Source organism: Megalops cyprinoides, chromosome 14 (genome assembly GCF_013368585.1).
Source record: "Megalops cyprinoides isolate fMegCyp1 chromosome 14, fMegCyp1.pri, whole genome shotgun sequence".
In the NCBI taxonomy this organism is placed as follows: Eukaryota; Metazoa; Chordata; class Actinopteri; order Elopiformes; family Megalopidae; genus Megalops; species Megalops cyprinoides.
In genome coordinates this window covers 23,431,369-23,458,102 of record NC_050596.1, presented here as the reverse complement: position 1 = coordinate 23,458,102, position 26,734 = coordinate 23,431,369, and the positions used below count along the sequence as shown (strand labels likewise).

The 26,734-nt window shown below is 46.3% G+C and overlaps 1 protein-coding gene across 1 annotated transcript in view; it reads right to left on the bottom strand.

Annotated features, from left to right (window-relative positions):
• The window catches only part of gli2a (GLI family zinc finger 2a), an 86,483-nt gene that overhangs the window by 23,318 nt on the left and 36,431 nt on the right, over positions 1 to 26,734 (bottom strand). Inside the window, exons 3-4 of the mRNA XM_036545871.1 lie at positions 10,870 to 10,975; positions 1,385 to 1,587 (exon numbers count right to left, since the gene is read on the bottom strand). Of these exons, the coding sequence (XP_036401764.1) occupies positions 1,385 to 1,587; positions 10,870 to 10,975 (309 nt within the window). The remainder of the gene's footprint in view (positions 1 to 1,384; positions 1,588 to 10,869; positions 10,976 to 26,734) is intronic.

The window sequence follows — 26,734 nt, the reverse complement described above, 5'->3', positions numbered from 1 at the left end:
GTGCTGGCTTCATGGCAGAACCAGACCTTCCCGGATCATATAACCACTTAAATTGAGTCACTTTGTGTCGGCTCAATGAGGAACATGCCTGAGACCGGTGGATGAAAAACCCCCGAGCAGCCCCAGTGAAACCGGCTTGTTAGCCAAAAAGAAATCCATTGAAAGACGGCTCGGATAGGGGATATAACGCAGAGCGCTGGCCCCTGGAGGTGCCCCGCGCGCTGTTCCCTGCTCGCGCCGTCGTATCGGAGCACAGCGATCACTGATGAGGAGACGTGATAGAGACATCTCTCTGCACTCTGCGCTGCTCTCCGCGGCATCTGCGGCTCTTCCATCGGTGCGTCTGCCAGCCATTAAGTAAAGACTTTCCAGCAACGATTTCCAGATGATGATTATTGCTGTATATTAAAAACCATAGATTACTGAGGGGTGGGGGGGGGACAACTCATTAAAAACCTCACCACTATAATCCAGAGAGAGGAGTCTCCGCTTAGAGATTCAACCCATGCTTGTTGTGTTTTGTAAAGACTCAATCAGTTGGGGCCGGGCTGAACCAGCCATCTGTAATGTCTGACAGAGTCCAAGGTTAGAAACCTGCGCGCTGCCTCTATACCCATTTGCATTCACTCCAGCTCAAACAGCCCCCGGTTTTTTTTTTCTCTCTCCCTCTCTCTCTTTTCCACGGCTTTATCACGGGCGAGATCTCCTCCGTGCTGCTTATTTAACTTTAAAAGCACAGACACATTACTGCTGACAGACTGTAAAAGGTGATTTATTTCCCATTCTGGCTCCTCGCCTCAACCTGTTATTGCGATGCGGTTCTGAAGAAAGAGTTGTCATCACGTCTAAGTAAATTTGGGGAATTCTTTTGGGCCTGTTTTCCTTTATTAATTTCCACAGCCTCCAATAACCCACCAACCCCCCCCAAACCCAAGGAATAAATCACAGGGACGGAAGGTTCAAAGTTTCCCAGAGAAGCTGCTATACCATGTTAGACAAATTCACACTCTGAGATGGTTTATGGGTCTAACCTCATCTGTGTGCACACACAGCATAGAGGTGAGCATTGCGAGATCTTTCGTGGCACAGTGGCAGACGTTCCTGAATCTCAAAAGCTTCCGTTTCCCCCAGTGACTGTCTTGTCCACGCAGTTCACAGGCCTGATTTTATGGTGTAAGTGACTGCATGTTAAATACGCTGTGCATAAATCCCACTTTGAAAAGTAGACGGATGCAAATCCTCTGACCGCCAAAGACGTTTAGTCATCCACAGAGCTTTATATACCTTTTGAAACATAATTCAATACTCAACACAAGGGGAGACCCCCCCCATCTCTTCCGTGCTGGTTGGTAGATGTAGCCGTCCCCTAAACCGGGTCACTCACCGTCTGCCGGGCTTAAGCCCCGGGCTGCAGAGATCATGGAGAGGGTGGGGCTGCCGTGGACGGAGCGGAGATAGTGCTCCATGTGGGGGTTCACATAGGGGTGCGGGGGGCTAAAGGGAGACTCCCCCGTGCCTGTGGCGTGGGGTGACAGCCGGATGAGAGAGATGTCTGAGATGACAGGACTGCCACCCAACCCAGGAGGCCTGAGGGAGAGAGGGGGGGGGGGGGGGGAGGAGAGAGGAGAGGTTAATGATGCATCCAGATGTACAGAGAAACACAAATCCTTTTCACAGCTGTGAGAGACAAACAAGAAAAAGCTTATGGTGAATACATTAAGCTTTAACCCAGCACTCACTTAACCTGCATCTTTCACAGGTGTTCAGCAATGTCGACCTTGCTGTACAAATGTTTACCTGATGCTAGCAATGCATTGATAGTTGACTCTGTAAGACATGTTTGATGCTCTTGCCCTGACCGCATTTTTCAAGTTCCAGAAGATGTGGAATTTGGAACTATGCATAGTTCTTTACATTGGAACTTGTGTATGTGCATATGTTTGTTCAAGGTGCTGTTATGATGGAGACATATCCCTTCCTGACGGCATTGCATCCAGACATTATTGGTATTTCTGATTATATAAAGTCGGTGGATATATAAAGTAACTAAAATATGGCCTACTCCAAGTTGTAAGTCTTCCTGTGCCCCGGCTCCTCTTCTTCTGATGTTAATCCCTGCATTCACAATAAGTCCATGGCCACCTTTTATGCTGATGCAAATTTTCTGGACACTTGATCGTTGTTAGTGCGTCTACCTGAGCTCAGCAGCCAAGTGAAAATCAGGTCTGTGCCTGAAGTAACTTATCAGTGGATCGTGACACCAACTGTTTCATTGTCTGTGAGTTTTTTTTTTTTAGCTCACATGAAAATGAGATCATGTCTAATGTCATTCCACGGCCTACTCTGCTCAGCATACTGAACAAGTTGAGACTGAGGGCAACAGCAGGGCAAAGCCGTCAAAATGGTGCAGTTTGGGTGGGCAGATTGCCTGTCTCAGACACCACACGGCATGTATCGCTGTAATGAGATAACATGTCTGGAAGGCAAAACCTGATGTCTCACTGGATTGCTTTGAGTTACCCCAGTTGTAGAACAAAATACTGCAACCGAATCGCAAAGATTGCCCACAGGTCGTACCGGGGATAAAACGTGTCTTCTCTTGGCAGGCACTTGGCCTGTCTGTCCGCAAAAGCCCAGCCGGGCGACCGCTGTAACTCTAATACATCCTGAAGGTACATGGCGTGCCTGATCACTTCTAGCTCTGGAGAGAGACCTCAGAGAGCCCCCTGACGACACCCTTTGAAGACGCGCGGCATGTATCTGATGTCAAGTCTGATCCACAGCGGAGAGGAACCTCCCGAGAAGCGGATGACAGGGGCAGCGGAGAAACGCTTGCCAGCGAGAGAGGGAGGGAGAGAGAGATCTACTGCCTGAAGGAGATCAGAGTACCGCCGTCTGGCTGCAGACACCAGACTGAGCTCTGACACTGATGGACGGGTTTACAGAAAACTACAACAAGAGCCTCGGAAACCGTCGCTGTCTCCTGACAAGCACGCTCTCCGGTGGAGATGCCAGACGGCATTACACTAAGCAGGCCACTCTGGGTCCTCATGCTTCATTTTTCCTTGTTTTCCTGGGAGGAAATGACCGTGGTAATGAACTGCGTCTGCTTTCTTTGGGAGCAGGAGGAGCATGTGTGTGTGTGTGTGTGTGTGTGTGTGTGTGTGTGTTTGTGTGTGTGCGCGTGCGTGGGGGTGTGGGTGTGTGGGTGTGCAAGTGTGGAGGGTTGGAGGGAGTGGAGAGGGGTGGGGTGGGTCAATGGCATTGATGAGTTGCAGGCAACACAAAAAAGCAATTGGACATTTAATTTGCTAAAAAAGAAAAGGTCCAAAAGGAAAGAATTCCACGCTCACCCTGGGAGTATTTAAAGAAAGCTGCTGCACGCGGATCTCTCCCTGTTGGGGTGGATGCATTTTCCTGTCCACTCCATGCCACATGGGGCTTCTCGTGGAAGCAGAGTTCCACTCACCACAATAGGAAGCCAGTGGGACCCCAGAGCCATTCATGGCTCCCAGTGGTCTCCATCGTGAGGAATCTCAGGCTATTGTGCACGCTAGCATTGCTCTGAGACTACCCTTTGGTGCACCACTGAAAATATTTACTGCTGATCCCTATTCTTTAAAGCAGTTCCTTCGCTGGATCTTTTCCACTGTGTTGTTATTCATAGGAATAATAACATTGAGGCTTAAACCTCCCAGCTTGAATGATCAACCGTCTATCATTCTTTCCCATTGCTGCTGATTCCCTCTCAGTGATGAATGCACTTGCAGCAAACAGAACACAGCAAACCTGCTGCAGAAAAATTCAAGTTACTCTTACAGTAAAAAGCTTTTGTTGCTGTTTCTTTTGAGGTAAAGCAAAGTCCTTCCAGGGTGTCTTGAAATCGCTAAAATCCTTGAACTCTGGCGCAGCTCACGGCCAGCCCACAGTGGTTCTGGGTCTGAAAGGTGGGTCTGAGATCCAGCATTCCTCAGCGGAGTCCTGATTGACCTCAATCTCTCATTTATCCCCACTCTGTCCCGGGGGCCAGCCCCGCGCCTCGCCCAAGCCCCGTTCAGTTTCCAGTAAACTGCTGCAGACTACCAGCCTTGTTCCAGGGCCAACTTTCTGCCTTCAGCCCCCGCGAACTGATGCCCATAAAGAGGTCTCTGTTTGGAAGCTGAGAAGAAACAGACGCCCCATACACAGAACACACCGCTCTCTCCCCTTCGCAGTGCGGAGTGGCTCGTTCGCGTTCGCCGCATTACCGTTAGTCTCAAATGTCTCCCTGGTTTTACAAACCGGCAGCCGCGCGCTCTTATCTGTCTTGTGTGATTTATTGCTGAATGTTTTGGTGCAGTTCAGCCAAACACTCTTTCATCGTTCGCCGCCGTCCTCTTAAGTCCTTCTGTGGGAAGTGCGTAATGGTGGCAGTGGTGGGATGTGCGCTGAACCATCTCTTTAGGGTCCACACAGACCCTCTTGTGGTCAGGACCTCCCCCTGCCTGTGCAGACTTGCTCATGCTTCTCCAGGCTTTGTGTAACTGTTTTATCATCAATATTTTTATGGTCATTATTCAGACACCCAATATTTGTGCAAGATTATTGGACCCCTTACAAGTATTTCCCACAATGTATGGTAGTAAACTTTATTAAAGTGGTGACTGGCCAGTATTTTAATGAGTGGTTTAGATGCATTCCCCCAAATTTTACAGATTTTACAGTCCGTGGTGGCGTCCCAGCTTGAGCTCCATCCAACTAAACCGTCTAAAATGAATTCAGAGTTTTCACTGCAACTCTGAGGGCAAACGGAAAACAGAAAAACCATTGTGAAATACACCCTGGAGCTGAGAAAAGTACAGTCAGGCACAGAAAGCCTCCAGATAAAACCCCAAAAGTAAACGTGTACTGTGATAATGTGTACACCGAAACATGTGCATTTCAGTACTATCTAGAGATCAAATAGATTTGGGACAGCACTGAAGATGGAAGACTTCAGTGATTTAGTTAAGAAGCGCATAAATATTTCTGTATTCAGCCAGCCAGCAGACATACAATATGCATACCACTTCCTCGAACAAACTCCTTTGTAGAAACTACTTAAAACAGTCCAAGAAGCAACATTGCTGAATAAATAATGCGATATTCAAATTTCATAAGTCTGCCTGTGGAATTAATTGCATTATTACAACAGGGGGTTCCTATATACATGTTGCCAACAAAAGACACTGACTCCCACTCAGTGCAGAGAGTGTGAGATCTTTGAAGAATAGTTCTTACCTCAGTGGCCCTGCAGGGAAAGAGGTCCTTCTAGTCGTGGCATGCTGTTAATACCAGACAGTTATTATCTGTGTGTGGTAGGCATCTATTCCGGAGTTCTGCGCACTGTACCTGCTCAACCTACTCAGTGATCACAGATGAGAGTGCTGCCGCTTCCCACAGTTTTCAGGGCAAACCTGATTGGGTAAGACACTATGATTTAATGAGTGTCGCCGAGGTGGTGTAAAACCCACAGTGTTGCAGCACAAGAGATTTTGCAAACAGGTGCTTTGATAAAGTTTAACTGGGTTATCATATGGCTACCTGATAGCACAATAAAACAGTAGTTCGAGAATGTATACATTTTCCTTAAGGTGCATCATGCATGTTTTGAGGATGCAAAAAGTGCAAAATGGATGGAAAAAAAGAACGCAGAATATTATGATAACCTTTACCTTTATGAAGTTACACTGAGGTATATACATCATTTGAATTACAGAAAGTATCCCATGATATTGGGGACAAAGCAGCACTACTCCGGATTTTAAATACCTTTTATATAGGCAACACAATACAGTACGCTAAAAAAGTCACTAAACCTGGCTTCTGTGTGGCAGCGGTATATGGCCTTCTCTCCTTGATCTCTGACTGGAATGTGTGGCAAAGCAAACACCAATTAGTCTATTTATGTGTTAAACATTCCTCTGCAAGGTTCATTTTTCCACTGTTCCCTTTTTACAAAGCAGGAACAGACAGCGCAAAACGACAGAATAAAACAGTCAAGGAAACTGACACTGTTTGAAGTTGGAGACAATCTAGAATAATTTATTACCGTGCATGTTACAGTCTGAGGCACAAATAGGGGGCCTCTCTGACAGGTACTATTATTGAAGGCTCCCCGATCCGCCCTCTTTGACAAGACATTACTTGAGGTGCTCTTTCAGAGATCAGACTGTAGTCAAAGACAGGCCAGGTACTGTAGGCCTGTGAGCCAAGGAGAGCTCTGAAAAGCTGTCTCTTAATCAGTACCTGTCATTTCAGTAGGCTTCCATCATATCGACATGGGTGGTTCTTCCTATGTTACAGGTAACTGTTAAAGAGGACATTGTCTTTATGAAGAGGGTGGGGGAGGGACAAAGATTCTCGTAACATGAACACTAATGCTGCACACATTTCCTTCGTAGTTTGGGAGATTGTTGTTTGCTACAATGCATACCTATTGCCTTATATCACTCCTTGGTGCCCTTCCCATGTCATTCCATAGCAGTCAAAGGTACTGCCAGTATAACTGCAGTTCAGCCTTGTTCATGGTTCATGTTCTGGTCAAGACATAGGCTGGGGTGGGGGGCTTGCTAACACTTTTAAAGTGAACGATCATTGACAAAAGACGGACTCTCATTTTGCAAGGTCTGCAGTCTCAGAAAACCCATGGGGGGGATGTCCTGTGTGGATGGTTTCCTGTGTTACTTCCACAAAGAACACCCCCAGTGTTTCCAGTAGGAGAACTTGAAACCAAAGGTGGTGTTCCTATCCCCCGCCCCCCCCCAAGGGATAATCACGGGTCTACTGTCATGAATTGCTGCTAGTTCTGCAAACAAGTTTGTATTTGCCTTTTTGGCATGCTTCTCCCAGGTGCTGTCGCACAGCACTGGAGATGAACTGCAGCATGACACAGTCTTGTCTGTACCTCTGCATCGGTGCTCTGATTTAGATAAATCGCACTGTCCAAAGCAGGTTCATAATACACTGCCGCTGTAGGTTTTGGGGCCCACATCGAGATGCGGATGGTTAATAAAACAGACAGTGCTTTTGGACCCCGCCCTACGCAAAGACAAAGCCATGACCTAGAAACAAACAAACTCTGTTTGGAATCCAGTTTGCCAAATTAATTTTTGTTTTTTGGGTACAGCTCTGCGTGATTATGATGCATGGTTACTTCGGGACTGTATATACTGTGCGCTATTAAAGGCTCTCCTGAGGAGTCATGCCTGAGGTTGTGATTAATTTGCAAATTCGCATGATTAATAGCAGATTCTAATATGTGTCTTCTCACAAAAGCATTCCTTAATGTAATCTGGAAGAATCCTTTAATCCTTCTATTACTGCCACAACAAGTTGCCTAAAACTAACACTGCAAGGAAGCAGAACGTGTCAGAGGCGTCCGCATCCAACACGGCATGTGCGTCAGCTTGCTTGCCGGCAAACACGAAACTGTTGACATGGAAAATCTATTTCGCCAACACATTCCAACTGCTGGCTAAATGAGATTGATTGGCTGGTAGGAGGGTAACGCTTTTGTTTGTTTAGAGAGGAGGGTGTTGCAGGCCACAACTGCGCCACACGAACCCTTGGCATAATTTTATCGCTGTGAATCAGAAAAAAAAAAGACAGCGGTCCACGTCAGAGCGTTCACAAGGGCTCTGTTTTGTCCATCCACTTCTTTTCTGCCGAGTTCCCGCGACTACGGGGGGGTGGGGGGGACTACGGATATTAATTATTCCTCTCCAAAAACATGTCAGCATGCGTCCATGGGGAATCATCCATCTGCGTGTAAACAAAAGTGCGGTTCACCTCGCCCCAGGATTTACTGACAGAATATCTACTCTCCTCTGCTTTTCAGTCTGCTCTCCATTCATCAGACCCGGCACTCCACAAACCTCTTCACCTTTATGTCAGCTCTCCCGTGCCATTCGCCACACAACAACTACCAGCCTGACGAGTTCATTTTTACAGACGTTTCCTTCAGCTTGATATGAATTGCTGGCACACAGCTTGTCTGTCTTGTTTTTTTTATGTTCTTTTTTTGAGTAGCAGCTGGTTGATGCCATTGTACTGGGTCAATACCTGCAAAATGAATTCTGAGGAGCAAAACCTTCTTTAACACTAGACTTCAGTGACACAGATCTATAGTCTAGTTAAAGTAAATCAATCAAATATTTCTGAAAATATATCTCCTTAAATGTGGGGGTCTGCGGTCACCTTTAAAAAACTGTGTTCAGAGCACTCATGCAGGTATCATTCTACTCAGGCATTCAATGCTAGGCTCTGCTGTCAGTCATTCACTCTGGTAAATCTACACCTTCCAGGCGGGAAGAGAAATATTGTAACAATTGAGTACAGTAGTCAGTTCTGCAGATCTGTCCTTGACAGTGCTGAACAAACAATGACCAATTGAGGGACGGGTATCATCTGAAAACTCTGAAAACTCTGCGAGAGAATGTGGCCTTTGTTCGACACTTAGTCACAGAGCACCGGAGGCAGAAACCACAGATTTAGGAAATAATGGGCCCAATCACAGCGACTTGCCCATACAGCCCTGGGGCTGTTTTGCAGACACAATCCTCTTCATGAGTATACTGGTGAGAGAGAGAGAGAGAGTGAGTGAGAGAGAGAGAGCAAGAGCAGCTTCTTTGGTCTGGGTTGCTCATGGTTATGAACTCTCAGCATAAATACCCAGAGGAGCTGAAAAACCAAGATGGGGAGGAAGAGGCTTCAGTTTAAATGACTTCCTGTTATACTGGGACAGACTGGTTTGTTTTGAGGTTTGCTTACTCCCTTCCACAGCTCGGATTAAAAGCAGAGGGAGCTGAAAAGGTCAACAAACTCTCATCAGCTGAAAATTAGGCTGTAAACACGCGTTGTATAAAAATTAATTTTCTCCCAATTAAACTGTACACTACATTCACAAAGCGAACACTGTCAATCTTAAAAGGACACTGTTGCCCTAATGACGTCCTACAAGGCGTTTAAAATCGCAGAGATGCTTGTGAAAGTGTGTGTGCGTCTGTGCGGTAAAAGTGTGCGGCTTTACTGACCGCCGGCTACCACGGCCCTCTGTGTCATGCGGTACCTGCTCCCCATTGCCAGCCGTCAGACGGGACAGTCCCATTTTTACGCACTCTGTCTCCAGGAGGAAACAGCAGATTGCAGGGCTTACTGTCATCCCGACAGCAATGAAGAAGCTGTCCCGTTGCACTTGCAGGGGAAAAAAAAAAAAAAATGGAAGTTGTCCCACCGCCGCTCTTATGACAGCTTTGACAAAATAACCCGCGCCCTCATTATGTTATATGCAAACAATGATAAAGGGGACCGTGTGGAGATGTCATGTTAGGCAATCGAGGAGGGGACCTTTGACACGTCGCCGCAAGCGGATAATAAAGCGCCCGTGGCTGGCGACAAATGACACCACACTTAATTTGCTGCGCAATGTTCGCGTAATTAGATGAATTTGGCGCAGGCAGAGGAAAAGACAGCTAGATCAAGGTCTTGATGAATTAGGGGTGCACTGTCAAGATCAAATCACATTAATCAAGGTGGCCGAGTACTGAGACAGAATTTTTTCCCTACTTTCCAGCCCCTGTGATGAATAGCCCTGCTTCCGCCAGGCACCCGGTATGTATCACCATCAAATCTGTGAATTTTAATGGAACAGCACAATTTCCACAACTCTATTGATTTTTCTACCTTCCTTTTTTAAGATAAAGGTATGACTTGGACAGGCCAGTCGAGCAGCTCTGTTAAACAAATTCCACACTGCCGTGTGTGACTGTTTTACTACACTGAACCAAGTGCGGCGCTTATCCTCACACAAAGATGCAGCCATCCAAACTTTCCAACACAGAAGTCCACTGGAAAGAGAAACGTACAGAAAAAGAACCAAGTGCGCGTCAAATAAATGTGATCAAACGAGTCTTAATTAGGGTGTTATGGTGGGTTTTTTTTTTCCATGGCCGCTGTTCCTGTCCTTGACAGATTAGCCCCTCAGTAATATTCTGGGCTGCGTTGAAGGCTGTGGTAGGTGGATGGGACTAGCGCTCTGAGCATGATCTGTACGTGATGGATCCCTCTCTGTAAAGCCCAGTTAATGGAAAGAGGATGTCTGTTGGCGGCAGTTCCTTTGTTCGACGCGGGCCAAAATCACAAAGCTGTCCCGTGCAATAAAATGTTAGGGAGAGGAGAGATACGAGAGGAAATGTTAACATTCTGTTTTCCCCATATTAAACTCCTCTTTTTTTGTTATGATTTTTTTCAAATGTGGCTCATCTGTCTTTGATATCTGCCTGAATTGCACGTCAATGTTGTCGTTTATCTGGAATGCTTGTCTCCCAGAGCTATGCAGGGTTGGCTAATGGGGGGAATGGATCTCCCAGTTCTAAAAAACCCAGCTCTATCTGAGCAGACAAAGTGACCTCAAAACCCTCCAAACTTCCCCTGATTCACTTCACAGCACACACATAAAAACACAGATACACATGCATACACACACACACACACATACATACACACACACACACACACACGCGTGCGCACGCGCATACCCAGGACATTCTTCAATATCATTCTAGTCATGTGTCATTTAAAGCTTTCCACTCAAACAAATCAAAAGTCAAGCTGTCATCTGAAATCCAAATTTGACCTGCCTGCTTGTCAAAAGCATTACTCTCTACGTGTAGTCAATCACCAGTGACAAAACAAGCTAGAAAGCTCAGTCAATTGAAAAATGGTTTACAGATTGGAAGACTAAGATGATGCTAGGGGTAAATTATTAATTTGATTTAAAAACTTTACAAAACCAGGGAAATGCAGCAAAACTTTAACAAAAGTACATGTGCAAATTAGTGTGAGACTTACCCGTGCATTGCATGTAGGGCGTGTGGGTCGTAATGGTATCTTCCTTCGTGGTGGCGCACATCGATGGGGATGGGCGTGTGGAAGGTCGGGAATATGTGGTGAGGGCCTGCAGACAGGAGAAGAGAGAGGGGAGAGAAAAAGAGAGGGGCCTTCAAAAAAAAAGCTGGACTTTGAAAAAAAAATGTTCAAAGGCAAAAGCGCTACAATAAAGCAACATGAATTTCAGAGCGAGCCGAGCAGTTTCGTGTAAAATATTGGCACTATCACACAAGAGAAGTGGAATAAATAAATAATCAAAGTCATCCTAAGAAATCCTACATCTCGAACATAAAAGATATCCAACTGGGCTTTTGACAAAGACCTGCAGCTAGACTAGTCTTTGAACTGGGGGAGATGATAGGCCATATCAAGGAAAACTGCAGCCCCGACGCAAACGGGAGCTGACAGCATTGGGAAAACCCTTTTCTCTGCCCCTGCTCCATCTGCGCATCCCTGCCAAGCAACACGTCCCGCTGCAGGGACGTCTGCGCAGTCATGCAGACACACAGCCCAGGGTGCGCAGTCACGCTTACATTATTAAACCAGGGAAAGGCCATAACGGCCAGTAAACAATGGCTAATGGCTACCAGCCGAAGGAGGGGAAAAAAATGTTTGCCATCCTTGGAACTCGAATTATGTGGGAATGGTGGCAATAATTAATACCATTTGGGCACAGGCAAGATTTCGTCAATATCTCTGACCCCTTTTAAATAAAATTCTGCTGCATTTATTTGAAGTTCCTTTACAGCTAAGTAATTGGAACCTTTTAGTCAGTCAAGCTGTTACGCAGGGACTGTCTAATTAGAGCTTTCGAATTATATTGGGTGGATTTTTTTGTACATTATGGCCTTTTGGTGCGTGTTTCGTTTTTTTATTTGTGAATAAAAAAAACTGCAAAAAGCAACGTCTTCCCGTAATAAAAAAAGGTTTCTGGCTCAGGTTGTCTTATTAAAAACAACAAGACCTCATTAATTGTTGTGATTACAAGTAACCGCAGTTAATCTTTAGTATGGTTAAGCCTCATTTTAATGGTGTATGAAGTGTGCTTTCAGTATCTTTTTTTTTTTTTTTACAGAGTTTTGTTTCTCATTAAGATTTTTCTTATGACGCTTGGCTTTTCTGGAGACTTTCCACCAAAGGGATTTGCCCCCAGCTCCTTCTCCCACTCATAATCAAAGTGGTTCTAACGGTTTGAGAACGTTTCCGTCCTTACAGTTTCAGAGCTCCTAATTGTAAACTCGTGTGACATTTTTCTTCTGGGAGGAGAGGAGGTGCTGGCAGACCTCTGGATCGTATTAAAATTCTTTGGCCATCACGCGCATCAGCGAGTCAGAGGTAACCTGGGACCAGAGACTGGAGGGGTCAGGGGCACAGATCATTATCTCTACCTGAGCAGTGCGTGCTCTGGGGGGGGTGCGGGCCTTAGGGGCCCAACAGATAGAACCTGTGTGAGTCAGCATTCCTGTGCCATTCTTTTCACTTACCACCTGACAATGTGACAGACAGGCTCGTCCCAGCGGCCAGAAAATGGCCCCCCTCCAGCTCGGCTACGCTACAGTGTCCAATTTTGAATCAGGAGTGGTCTATTTGAAGGTATGTGCTTCGTCTCGAGACGGTCAGCGTTTGCGCTTTTCCACACTGTCTGAGCTTTATTTAGTGTTTAAAGCACTAAGGGGCAAACAGCCCTGGAAATGTCACAATGCTGTGGCATTATGGTCCCGCAAAATCTTTGTTTAAAAATTAAACAAAAATTACCCAACACATTATATAAATACACATATGAGTAATGTAATTTATGGGTAACTAGCTCTGTCGTTTGCAGTGAAACCATCTTTAACACATGCCATACAAACACACTGTCTAGAACACACTGTCGAAAATACTCGTACGTACTGTAGGCCTTTTGCTTTCATTGCCCTTAAAAAAAGCCGCGTGACTAGCACACCAGTTATTTCCCGTCTTTATGGTGTTTGTCATGGAAAAAGCCGCAGGTTGTGTTTAATTGATCTAAAACTTACCATAAAATACACCTGAGAGACAAAATGCGCAACAGTAATGCACAGCAGCTGTTGAAAAGAGGACATAAACGACAGTGTCGGAGAAACTCTTCAGCCAAACGCCCCCCCCCTATAAGAAAAGCGACTGCATCTCTTTAAACTCTTCAGCAGTGGTTGTGTCCAAGCAAACTGGCTGGCCTCCCTTTCTTTCATATGTCAGGGAGGCAGACATTTTTCACGGCGACGTGCAGTAACCAGTATAATAGCCCTCTGTGTGAGTGCATGGGGTGGTTGAGTGGGTGCAAGCAAAACAGCTTTATTCAAAGCCCAGCCCCAAGTTAATGCACCATTAATAATGGCGCGGGTGAATTATTGGAGGGGATAATGGGGGAAGAGGGGTCGGGGGAAGGCCCGGGACAAAGAACTGGCGAGAACTGGGTCGTGAAAACATGACAGAGCGGATCAGCCCAGAACACCACTGGAATTCTCTTACGCTGAAGTCATGGGCCACTGCGCTGAATGCTAACTGGCTCGGGGGAAGTTGAAAAGCCTTCCCTCAGACTCCAAAGGAGTGGTGTACAAAAAATCCCACGCTTTCCTCCTTTCTTCAACATGGAAGAAGACGCAGCAGAGGCTGAAAGTGTGAAAAGAAACTTAGATGGCCATGATAAGAAATGACAAAGTACTGTTACTGAAAACTGGAAAACATACGAGCAATTCTGTATTTTTCTTTGGGCTTAGCGGTAACGCCAACAAGTCCTTTTTGGGAAATTTAAGCCTCAGGTTTCAATTTTAAGAGCAGGGCATACAGAATGAGAAAGTTGAAATAAAGGCAAACAGCAACCCTATCCTTACAATTATGCACATTATGCTTGTTTTTCCCCTTTGACTGACGCTCAGCTCTTGAATATTTCATGTGTCAACACAGACCCACTGCAGTCACCGAAAACACACTAATTTTCCCCTCTTGCACTGAGTGAGCATCGTTAAAAGCCTCTCCCACAGAAAAAAAGTTGAATGTGTGTGTTTGTGTGGCAAGAAGTCGCGGTTGTCATATTAGGACAGGGGCGTGTTCCTTCCCCATGCCCCCCCCCCCTTCTCAGAGTGCCCCGGGGAGGGGGCGGCACGGTTGGGCTGTCCTGAGCCGGTCAGCAGACCGGGGCGATGGGGGGATTGACCGAGCAAGCTTATTCCATCACCCAGACAGCTCCATTGTTCCCGCGCCACAGGGAGAACAAAAGGCGAGCGCTCTGGAGAGTTCAAGAGGCGCGTTTACCTGATTTACTGGGCCCAATACCCCCCTCCCAATCCCCCTCGGGGGGTGCGGTGCTGGGGTGTCGTGCTCAGGACCTCACATCTATTAGTCTTTGGGGTGATAACATTTGTTTTCACATCTGGAGGAAGGCTGCGGCGAGACCTGCTCGCTTTTTCACAGTCACTCCCTCTGCGCACGCGCAGAAACACCAAGCTCTTACTTCGGGAGTTTCACTGTTGGTACAGCTATTCAGGATCAGAGGTTTTTTGAAGACTGTTTAAAGGCAAAACTAAGGAAATGCGTCCAAAACTACCGTCACTTTATTTAAGGTCTGTATGTGTGTATCTGTGCTCATCCTGTGAAGGAATGTACTCATCTGGTCATCCTGTGTCAGTATAGTTATCTCTGGGGCCTTCAGATTGTGTCATCGTAACGTTGTTTGTTTTTCTTTTTAAATATTATCATTTCTAAAACCCCATGATAATGTCCCCGGTGTGCAAAACATCCTGGAAAAGCGACTATGAGAAGCATCCCTGCCTCTTTTGTTTCTGCCTTAAGTAGGGATTGATCTCCTTAAGACAATGCCAGGTGTTAAATATTAACAAAAGGCACTCTGAGCCTCAGAGCGAAGGGAAGACATTCACTTTTCATGTCCAAACGGATCTGAGATCCGGGGCCGACTTTGTAGTGGAGAGGCTCATCCTCGGAGGAAGTGCTCAATAACAATAATAATATCCTGAGAAGTGAACCCTCGGCAGTGTAATTAAAAAGCTTTTCTGTCTCGTTCAGAGAGTGAGGGGGGAGTGAGGGGGGGGGGGGGCTGGAATTAGATTCAGACAGGAAATTCCAGCAGAATAAGCTGGCTCATGTCCTAACGACACAGCGCCATGCCAACTGCTACACACAAGGCCCCCGCGCTGCACTGCACCCTGGGAAATGACAGGCCGACCCACAGTCTCCAATGGTGTTGGGAGCCTTTCGGTAGCTTGCAATTTGTTACTGACATGGCGCTGGAAAAAAAAGGAATGCAGTATCCCATGTTAAACACACATCTACAGGAGCTGCCACTGGCTACAGCTGTTATCCATTTATTAGGTCAATAAGCCTGTGTTTTCTTGTGCTATCCTGGACCTGAGTGAGTTTCACTGTATGACATCCATATTTAGACTGCAGAGATAATTTTTCCCAAGACTTAGGTTAATCATGGCGACAAAGGGATTATGGTTTTAGATGGATGCACGTAACCGCTCTGAGCAATGAAAGGAGGCATTAAGTGAATGGCTCTTTTCTTTGAATACCGCAAGGGGTTTGTAAAATGATACATTTTTTCATTGATGTGGGTTTCCTCAACAGAGGATAAGTAGATTAGGTTTGGGCTTCCCAGCTCGTAAATGACAGGTAGAGTAGTGACGCTTAAGTCCGAGATTTAACATGGCTCCAACTTAGACAAGCAACCTACATTTGAAATGTTTTTATTTCTTTCCAGGCTTAAACTTTTTTTTTTTAACAGATTCCCATTTCCATTTCAATATTATTTTTTTAAAGTAAATGTTGTATTAAATACTAGGGAGCACAGAACACTATTTAGTTTTCAATCATACATATCCTTAGCTGCTCTCAATATCATTTCAGTTTAACACGGCAGTTCCAGACACACTGAAATTTTCAGCAAACATGGTTACATCAGAACTGTATAGGTGTTGGTTTAGATCTCAGTCATGTTACATTAGATAGCCAATTAGATTTTATCCCTCCTAAATATCCACCGGTAGAGTCCCTCTTATCTTGTTGAATGGACAATTAGGAGGGTACTCTTCAAAGTTTTTTTTTTAATGTCATTAAATGCTAAAGGCTTATGTCATTAACTGTTTCTGTCATCTACTAGAAATAGCGATAGTAAACTCTCAATAGCAGATGAAATTGCTAAAATAATTACAAGTGTTTGTTAACACAAACAAGGGAAAAGTAACTCTGCAGTAAGATCAAAGGCAAAGCATGTGGAACAAACTAATGTGCATAATTACAATGCTCAGAGGAGTCCCCAAACAGGCCCCGGTTCCTTCATTTGATGACAGAAACGTCTTTAAAAAGACAACCAGGATAACATCTGTGGCATGCGAAGCAAGCAGGACTGGAGAGCAGAAGCACACGTCGCTGTATTTATACCACATTGTCATAAGCGCCGAGCTCCAGATGTGGTCGATCTTCATCGAGCGCCGTATCTCGAGTGCTTTCCTGTCCGTGTTTACTGAGAGTGGACCTGCTGGCTTTTCTCAGGCACAATCTGTTTGGTCTAACACCATTCATAAATCTGCCGTATCACACACACACACACACACACACACACACAAAGTCATTCCAGCTGGCCATTTACATTTGTGCATTCCAGGCTCTCTCTGTTTTTCAGGCTGTCTGTGGCATCTCAGACTCTGATTGGTCTCCCTCAGACTGAGGTGGTGACTGACTTTGGCCTGGCCAGCTTCCTGCTTTTCCTAGAACTAAAACCCGGGTGCAGCAGGAGGACTTCGCTGCTGTTGCATCAACACTGAGTAAAGCAGTAACACGCAGGGCGTACACAAAATACCAACATACAGCAGTGTTTACCCCTATCAAAATCCCATTTTGCATATTTATTTTTACAATAACACCCTTTATTCTCAAAAAAAACTTTTACAGAGTAAAATATCACTCATTTATGTGTATGTGACTCTTTTCAATGATTATTTATATAACATATAACATATTCCACTTTGTGTGTGTGTGTGTGTGTGTGTGTATTTGCATGCAAGTGTGTGTATACATTTTTATAAACGCACTTTGCTCACCACAGCATGAACGAGCAGGCGATTATGTGAGCCTCCTCCAGGCTCCGACAGTCCCGCCGAACGGCACGGACAAGTCCGCACTTAAGGAGCGCCGTGGGCCACGGCCCCCGGCAGCAGAGCCGGAGGGGGGAGTTATCAGCTTTCGGCAGCTGCGCCCGGGCCACCTGCTAATAACCCCCATGCATCATTCTGCTGTGGGGCAAGCGTGCCGGCGGCTGGCATTGAAAAGCGAGAAAGAGGGGCGCGGCGGGGCTGGCTGACGGGCGGGCCTCCGCCGCGCGCCGCCGACAGACAAGCGCCGCGTCGTTAGCATGCTGTTCGTGTAATTTGGGCACTTAAGACGGCGAGGGTCCCCGAGACTGATTACACCTCGGGAGTAAATCACCCACCTGGCCGGGCTCTGATTTATCGCCCGCTCGCTTAATGGTTCTGCTTACCACGCGGGTTTGTCGAGATTAAGTAATTACCTTAAACAAAAAGTTTATTATCTTTAAGGCCCGGGGCCATGATGAAAAAGGTGGGCTGTGAAGGGAGGGGAAAAAAAACCCGGGCCCGAGCCGTAGAAACCGGCGAACCAGAGTGATAATTAAGATGCGATAAATTAAAGCCGCGCTGGCGGGGCTGTCACCGTGCTCCCCACGCTTACATTCATATTACCCCGCTGGCACCCTAGCCAGGGGGCGGCTGGGATTATGCCTCACTGAGGGGGAGAGGCTCCTCCGATGGCGACGCCAATTTGACGGGAAGCCTGGTCTTTTCCACCGGAAGGAGAAAAATGACCGTCGCAGACGTTAAGAATAAAGTCCGACACAAAAGTGACAATGCGGTGTCGATGTCACTTGCTCCAGCTGGCAGAACGAGAAAGGCCTTGGATGTGGTCCTGATAAGTGACTCTCTGAGTATTTTATCTCTACAGGATGCTCGGAGCCGAAAGGAGTGCAAAGCCTGACCTGCTTTGAATGATGTGCCATTCTTCTCTGTGCTTCCCCTTCTCCTCATTGTACACACTGATGGCGGGTGATGGATGATCCATGAGCACAAATAGCAACCGCTTCCTGCTTCACGCCTCTTGACACTCTCCTCCCTCGCATGAAAGTCAGATATGTACCTCCAGTGCCCCAAAATAGAACAGGCTTTGGGCCCTGTTGTCTCAGCGCTTTTCAAAGCCTTCAGCATAGCTGGGTTGGTGGGGTGGGGTGGGGGGGGTGGGGGGGCTCCTGATGGAATGGGCTGCTCTGCTTTGTCATGCTATTATGACACTCTGTTCCGTCCTCCATGGCCCTTAGGGCAGGGGCGTGATACCCCGTGACTAAACAACACCTCTTGTTCTGCCAATCTGAGCCCTCCTCTTTGGGTAACTCCACTTTCATTTCACCAAATCCTTCACCAACCCTCTGAAAACTTCTTTTCAAGGGAGGGGAACAGCCCTGGGACCCTTGGCTCTGACTTTCCTGCTGACTGGCTGGAGGTGACTACGGAGTGCCACAATCGGCCTCTGCCAGCATTCTCTCCCAATAAAAACGCAGGCCTTTTAAATGAGAACCAGCAGAGCTGGGGACGTGCCCAGAGCATCAAATACAGCTGAGGGCCATGGGCTTTTCAAGTCCAACTTAAGCACACCTTTGCTAAGTTTATTCATAATCCTGTACCCAGCGCCCAAGAGCCCTGCAGGTGTGCCTTTCTGGTTGTGGTGGAGCTGGTTGTGGAGCTGAGAAGACATGGGCAGTAGAGCTTTGGTTTCACAGGATTAAATGCCTGTTTATCACTGGTGAGAAGTGTGTTTTCCAGCTTAGCTCCACCTAACCAGAGTAATCAAAGCTGGTGAAGAGTATCGCGAAATCTGAATCTCTGTGGCTTTTTCAAGGGTTTGCTATGTACGTGATACACGGCCTGTTTAAACAGCAAAATGTGTTTGATTTTTGTACCCTGGGAGATTTAATGTGCTTCCAAGGTCCATAAGCTGTCCACTGTGGGCCTGTCCCGCCCACATCCTCTCCATCCATCCCAAAGCACATACTGGCCAGCCTCTCCCTCAGGGCTGGTTTAACATCTGGGACAGGATACACAGGGTAGTGGTCACCCTCTTACTTAAAGCTGTCTCCACACAAGTCTTCCTTTTGACTTTGGTTAAACACCTAATGGTGCCCTTGTCAGTCCGGTAATAACCACGCACAGTCCTTCGCCGGGCTGTGAGATACTACAGTCCTGTGGCCGTCGTCACCAGCGCGCTGTGGGGAAGACCTCTGTGGTAATAAGGTCAGCGCTGTTGGACGGGACAGAGGGAATGCCGGCCTCGCTCTCTCTCTCTCTCTCTCTCTCTCTCTCTGTGTTTCCTTTGCCTGGCTTTGGCGCGCTCTGGAGAAGCCATCTCAGTCAGGGACTCTCTTGTAAAAGGTAAATGAGCAGCAGCTGCAGGGGTGCAGATGCCTTTTGCGAGTTTGGCTCCGGCTCCCTTTGCAGGGGGGCTGAGGAATCAGACGGCCCAGTTGGGAGCATTTTCCTTGACTGTCTGCTCTGGGCCCTCAAATTTGTCTCGAAACGCCTTAGACTACATACAGTGTGCTTTACAAAATTGCCCTGCTCTCTTCATAAACTCAAAGCTCCAGGCATTCCCCCCCCCTACATTTTTCCTTCTCAGTCCAAGGCCAGCTGTGTTTTTTTTTCTTGGGGTTCCTGTACACAAATAATATAATAATGGGGAAAATCCTAATTTCTGGTGATTCAATTTTGTAAAAAAAAAAAAAAAAAAAGCTGAGTACAGCCGCTCTTCAACTCCTCAGCTCCTTCAATGCAGAGAGCTGACATGAATAAGATTGCATGCCATAAATATGTACCCAACTGGCTCCCTTAACATGGACCCTAGACATCTAGAGTAATAATGACATTTCCCCTAAAGCAGCAGGTTTTGCTCTAATCTGGGAGGAGATCTCACAATCAAGCAGTAAAAGGGAGACAATTTAAGATAAATATACCAAATACATAGCAAATATATCAATTTATAGGTGAGAAGAATACTGCCAGTCCTAGCCACGGACACATAGGTGATGTTAACTACATAAATGTGTCCCTCATTAACATCATGATCTTAATGTAAGAACCTGCAAATCTCTAATTCCATGAAGGGTGTGGTGGGAGGGGGAGGGGCTGCTGAAGAAAGTGGGCGTGTCTGATGCTCAGCATGGGGCCTTCCTTGTGTAGGGCCAAAAGAGGGGCTGGGGCCAGACAGGAACTCTCCTCTGGACAATGGGACTGCATTCCCACTGCTGGGTGATTAACATGACGGAGGCAATGGGCATTAACTCTGCTGTTCATCCCGTCCCGAGTGCAACGGGGGGGGGGTCATGTGTGCTGATCGTTAAATCAAATGCCTCCCATCCTCTTTCACCTCAGCACAGCGGAGGGGCATCACTCCCCCGAACCCCCCCCCCCGATCTTCCCCTCCCCACTTCAGGCAAAATAAACAGCCTCAATTCACTCTGCAGTAAAGGAGTTGTGTGTGGTGGCAATGTGAGGGTTGGGGGGCTGGGGGGGGGGGGGGGGTGCACAGAGTCAACAATGTCATGAATTACAAGACAAACTTCAGCAGCTGCCAAGCAAACATGCATTAGGACATTACTTTCTGTCTGTAGTGGAGTGGGTATAGTAACAGGGCCTGCTTTTCAAGCCCAAGGACCCTCAGCACGCACAGAAAAACTGATCAAGAGTCAGACAGGGAGCTGATCCACCCTCACCACTGAAGTATGTGCCCTCCACAATCCTTTGTTTGCACAGTGGAACATCTGTAGCTCTGAAACGGCCGTCTCCACATCCAGGCAGACCAGACGAACACTGGAACGTGCTAGCCTGCTACATTTCTTCTTCCACCCACTACACATCGCACAGATCGTATATTTACTCCAGGAAAGCCTTTAGCCCACATTTGGGAAAATATTTTCACCCCCGTATTTCATTTAAATTTCTCCTATTGTACATGCTCTTTGTCTCAGTCTCCGCTTTCAGCTGCACAGGAGATCCCATGAATCAGCAGCCTTCTGGGTAAGATGTGGCTCGACAGTTGGGGAGTGTAAAGAAACCAAGGGGCAAATGCATAAAACACTACAGCATCAAACCGTCAACGTCATTATTTTACATAAATTTAAAAGCTGATGGCGAATAAAAATAATTCCCCATCATTGCCATGAATAGTAGACAGAGCATCACTACGGAAAAAAAGATCTTAGTGTTTCATCCAGTGATACTGGAATATATAAATGACAGTCAACCATAAATGACTATAAATGACATAACACCAGGAAAAATTGCTGTGCATAATGCAGAAGCCATCGCTAGCACGCAGTAGCGGCTCTCTCTGCTTCACTACACTACACTCGACTATAGTGGCAACACTAGCGATGATTGCCCCGGGACAAATGTGTGACATACTTTTAAAAATTCTGCAGCAACTTGGAATTCTTCATGATTGACCATCATGGTTCGGGGCTTGAGCAGAGCATGTCAAATGGTGTGATTATATATACCTAAGCTTCAATACAAATAAAACAAACAAGGAAATATTCATTGATTTTAAGGAAAAAAAAAACTCTCTCCCACAGCCACAGTTATGTTAACACAGCAAACAGAGGTAGTGAAGGAATGCAGGTACATTACTGGCACATTACTGTAGTAACAAACTCCATGTTCCACTTAGGAAAATAAACAGACACTTTCTATGAGAAGGGTCAGCTACAACAATATTTCATGAGACTTAGCTCATTCATTGTAGACCTAACCATCTTGCTTTTACTGATCCTTTGTTGAGAGTATGTTAACTTTCTGTTTAATTTGGTATGGAAATTTGAGTCACACAGAAATATGCTCAGGGAAATTGTCAATTCAAACAGTGAAATCCTTGGGCAGTGACAGGCAGAAATTGAAAATAAAATCAGCTCAACAACAGCTAACTGTGAAATGATCACATTGTGAAATATTTATAACAGACCTACTTTAACCCAAATTCTAGCCACACAGCTATTTAAAAAAAAACCCACAGAAATGCAGCACAGTCCTAAGCAGGACGACAGGGGTATGAGAGTCCCGGTGTTCCCAGCAGTCCCCGTAAATCACCGTGACGACCCCACGCCCCCCATGCCCCCCTGCCTTTCTTCCACTCTCAGCGGGAGCCCTCTCTATTCCGGCACTGTCACTGTCACTCTCTCTGCCGTCTGCCGTCTACCCCCCCCCCCCCCCCCCGGCCCAAACCCCCCCCCCCCCCTTCCCTCAGCCCTTCACTCTGCCATCCAGGCCACTGCCCAATACCTGCAGAGCATCACTTCACACTGCGACACTGTACACATGCCTGTGGCACTAGATTCATGCTGCAAGAGCTAGGACAGTCAAAATTTTGTTTCAGTGTTTTGCCACATTAAGCGCCAAAGAAATACTACCTGTGTGTTTACTCTGTTCACATTTTGATGCAGTTGCAAAATTTGAAGAGGAAGCAAAAAAAAAAAAAAAAACAGGATTCTGCAAGAATGTCTCCTGTCATGGCTGACAGAACAAACGGCACCTCTACCTGGGCCGGGAACACACAGAACCATAGTTGCTGGCCTACATTTGGACTCTTTGACCACACAGACTCCTGATCACAGAAGACTTCAGAGTCTCACTAAAGCCTTAATATGGCAGAACATGTTTCGAATATTTCGAAGTTCTGCCCTGGTGATGAACTTGGATTGTGGCAGTGCTGAGCCCCAGATCAGATTTTACTCCATCTCCTATCCTTTCAGAGCCGTAATGCTGTATAACAGTACTGTATGCTAACAGTACTGTATACTGACCGTTAATGAGCCTTCATTCAAAATGAGAACTGAATACACTTGCATAATGTGTATTAAAAAAGGTCAACAATGGTTTCAAAAAATGTGTCAGCCTATCCTGTGTCACTTATGAATTGTAGAGATGAGGCTATTTAAGATAAAAGATATGAGGAAGGCCTTCACTTGTGAGGCAAGTATTCTTCCTGCTGAAGTGGCCAGCTTCTGTTCAGTGGTTTTCATGTGTTTTCGTAGGGGGATAGAGTGAAGTGTTTACTTGGCTGTAATTAAAGTATGAAACTAAAAAAACAAGTCCCTTTGGTTAACACATGCAGCTTTCTTTGGGAACATATGGACAGAAAGGTCAAAATATTTAACTAAGACACAGTGGGGTAATGAGAGGGGGCTAGCAATGTGTTATTCTTTATGTCTCTCTTAGTTAGACTCTTTATTTACCAGAGCAGCCAGCAATCTGACAGAAATGTGTTTTTGTACATTGTCGGTAACTGGGGTATGATATCCATTAGTGCCGAGACGTCAAAGGAGCTTGCTACCGAGCAGCAAGCTAACAGAGGTGATTCTGGGTCAAAGCTTCCTGGGCAGTCAGTGCTCAACCACACACCTCATACACTAAGGCTCGTTCCCATTTAGGCTTTTGCTCCTCACAGGATCTAGGAACTACCACAGTGATTAACTTTGAGTAAAAGCACTCTGACTCAGGGGCAACATAAGACCACAAAATACTACCATACACGAATAATGTCTGATTACTCTAAAAAGATTAAAAGGAAAGCCAGTTTTTTTTAAAAAAAAAAAATGTGTACAGGCAACGTGGCGTTTTGGGTAATTTCAGGTTGGGCACCGAGCAAACATTTACTTTTGAGCCACAGTGCTCGAGCAGCACAGGCCTAATGAGGAGTAGAATTAGGGTGCTTTCACATATCCCTTTTAATGCACATCGGAGAATGACAGACAGCTTACTTTGCATTGACTGGCATACGTGAAACTAAAACCATACTACAGAGGGAATTCTGGAGCGCTTGGCTGAGATGGTCTGTGTAGTCTGGGCTGTGATGGTTTCGGTCATTTGATACTGGGTGAGAAGAGCTCCCACCATATGAGCTTGATGTGTAAAGGACTATGGGCCCGTTGTTGTTAGCAATGAGCCATACGTTGGTTTATGTGGGTACAGAGGAGGAGTTGTTTGAGTGGAAAGACATGAAAAGAGGGGAAAATTGATAAAGTGAACAGGGGAGCAACAGTAAGTGAAAAAGAAAGGAATGCCTTTTAGCTGTTTAGGGAGATGAAAGTATAAAAGGTGCCACTAGCAGCTAAGCGCATAAACCCTGAGGTTCCTGGAAGGATCATCTGGCCTGTACCCAAATTCTGGCATGGAATTCTGGATTTTTACTCTGATAGCAAGCCAAACTGGTTTTACCCCCTCTGGAATTGGTTGAGGGTGCCGTACCCAAAAACAAATTTTGATGTTAAACACCCATAATGACTGTGAAAGGGGGGAGGGGGGTGATAAAAACAGATTATTGAAGGAGAACTAGGGTTTGCAGGCCCTACCACCTGTGAAACTAAAATGAACTAGATTAAAATAAATCGGTTAAAGAAATCAATAACAACAAATGTTATCCTGCAAATGGCTGCACAGTACTCGTGGTGGTTTTCTGATTGGACAGTATACACTTGGCCACTCAGTTGCACTTATTCAGAGTCAAAGCAAAGGACGAGAGTCAATTCCTGACCTCCCGTGGTTTGTTCGCACACTGTTTAAAAGTCTCTTTAGCGTTCTGGCAAATATTGTCGGACAAGCTGCGGCGTGCCATCCAGGCCCCCTCAGCAAAGTGTAATATTGATCTTAGAACTGGCTGGAGAAGCGGTAGAGGCCGGGGGGGTGAGGGGGGGGGGGTCTCGACAAATACTGCCGTAGTTCCCTCTACCACTCCAGAGGAGGCTATGATGGCCCTCGAGCACTTCCCCCAACGGGCCACCTCCTGACCCCCACAATTCAGCAGCTGAATGCCGGCAGGGGCCCGGACAAAACCAGGCAAACACTGCGCTGTTTGATGCTAAAGTGCTTACTGGGGAGGGTAGCGGGGGGTTTGCCCGCACAATGACGGCAGTGTACAAAATTACACCCCGACCCAAACCTCTCATCAGAGAGCAGAGATGAACGGAGGGGGCGAGCGGTATGAGCTGACACAGAAATGTAATCAGATACAGGATTTCCTCCAAACAACAAAAAGGCCCTTTTTTTGCGCAGTGCGGTTTATGTTTCATTACTGTTTTTCAAATTAGACACTTAATCAGTGTGCCCAGAATAACAACTTACAGCACATGTATTTTACCAATACGCCAGATTAATAAAGGACTGCATCTACAGGTGGTTTGCTCTCCTGCATACATCCATGCTGGAGGTTGTCAGATTTCAAAATTCTAGAAACTCGCATTTCTGCCTTTAAGGAGGCACTCAATCTCTCCAAGCATGGAGATCATAAATAACGGTGGTATCTCAAGCCAGGTTACCAGCATTATCCTGTTATTAGTCACCAGTGACCATACCTCCCTTGGCCATATCATTCTTTTGCCTGCTCATGTGAGATATTAGTATTCATAACTAGAATCAAATCTACTCAAAATTACAATGGGATATAATTTGGGGGCATAATCACCCATGCTTGAGTAGAAAAAAAGATAACCCTGATGGGAATTCCTGTGCCTTAAGCGTGTTGAAGTGAAGGTGTGAAGAGTGCACAGTAGTGAATTGCCCTGGAAGAAAAGCAAGAGGCTGAAAGTAAGAGAGAAGTGTATAATAGTTTCTGTCTTCAGTAAGTGGAGGGTCATTAATGCACAATACAGTGAGATGTCACTTTGGACACCTTCCATTGGGAGTGCCATCTTTAGTGACAGGTGCAATTACTTAATGGGAGCCAGAGGGATGAAAGGAATATGAATAGAGCATGTGTGCCCTCTGACCTTGTTTCACTCGCATGTGCTTTGCCTGGCCTGATTACGTGCATAATCATCCTCACGCATTTAAACACAGAACAGAACATCGAGGAGAAGACTAGAGCTGGGACTCCTCCAAAGGGGGATGGTGATACTTTTAGCCATTTTTTTTAAGAAGGAGACAGAGATGAAATAGGAAAGCGAAGACAATGTTTTTCATCAAGGCACGCACAGCGACAAAGTGAGATTGATTAAACGAAACAGAATATCGAGCTAAATAAGAGGGCGGGAGAGCTGGGTGTTTAGAAAACAGAACGTGTGGGTTTTCTAATTAAGACCCGAAATATGCTCCTTACCCCCCCCCCCCCCCAAATCCCAAACCCAGCTGCCTGTAATCTTACCCTACCGGCTGGGGAGAAGCTCACAGTTACACTGAGCAGAGTGCACTGATTACGGTGATTTGGGGAGCAGAGCCCCCCCCCCGGTTGTGATGTGAGAGCCCCTTGAGTGTGGGGCCTGATGGGGAGAGAAAGATTGGGTCGCCTACGTCATGCTCCACCCCACTGGAGGAAGCCCTGGAGGGGTAGAGCAGCACGCTATCTGTGGGGGCCCTCGCCCCTGCGTCGTCTGGCCGCAGTGCTGCGGCCTCTCTCTGCCACGCCAGCCTCCAAAATGACAAGGCAGGACGCACCGACTGTCAGCCGCGATGATGGAGTCGCGGTTTAAATGAGAGATATGTAATTAAACCCACAGCCCGGATTCCTGGGCTTCCTACTTTCTTCCTTTATGAAATTTTCGACTTATTGAGGTTTGCAGACGCTTGGTCAAGTGCCAACGCATCTAAACTTTGTTTGTGCCGTGCCAGATTCTTGTAAAACATAAACAGAGATGTAGTGTACTTTAATGGTTACAGTGCAGCTGAAACGAATTGCTCTGAGGGAATATTGTCAGCTTTGGACTGGCGAGCATGCCTTTGATGTGAGGTTCATTTTCATTGTG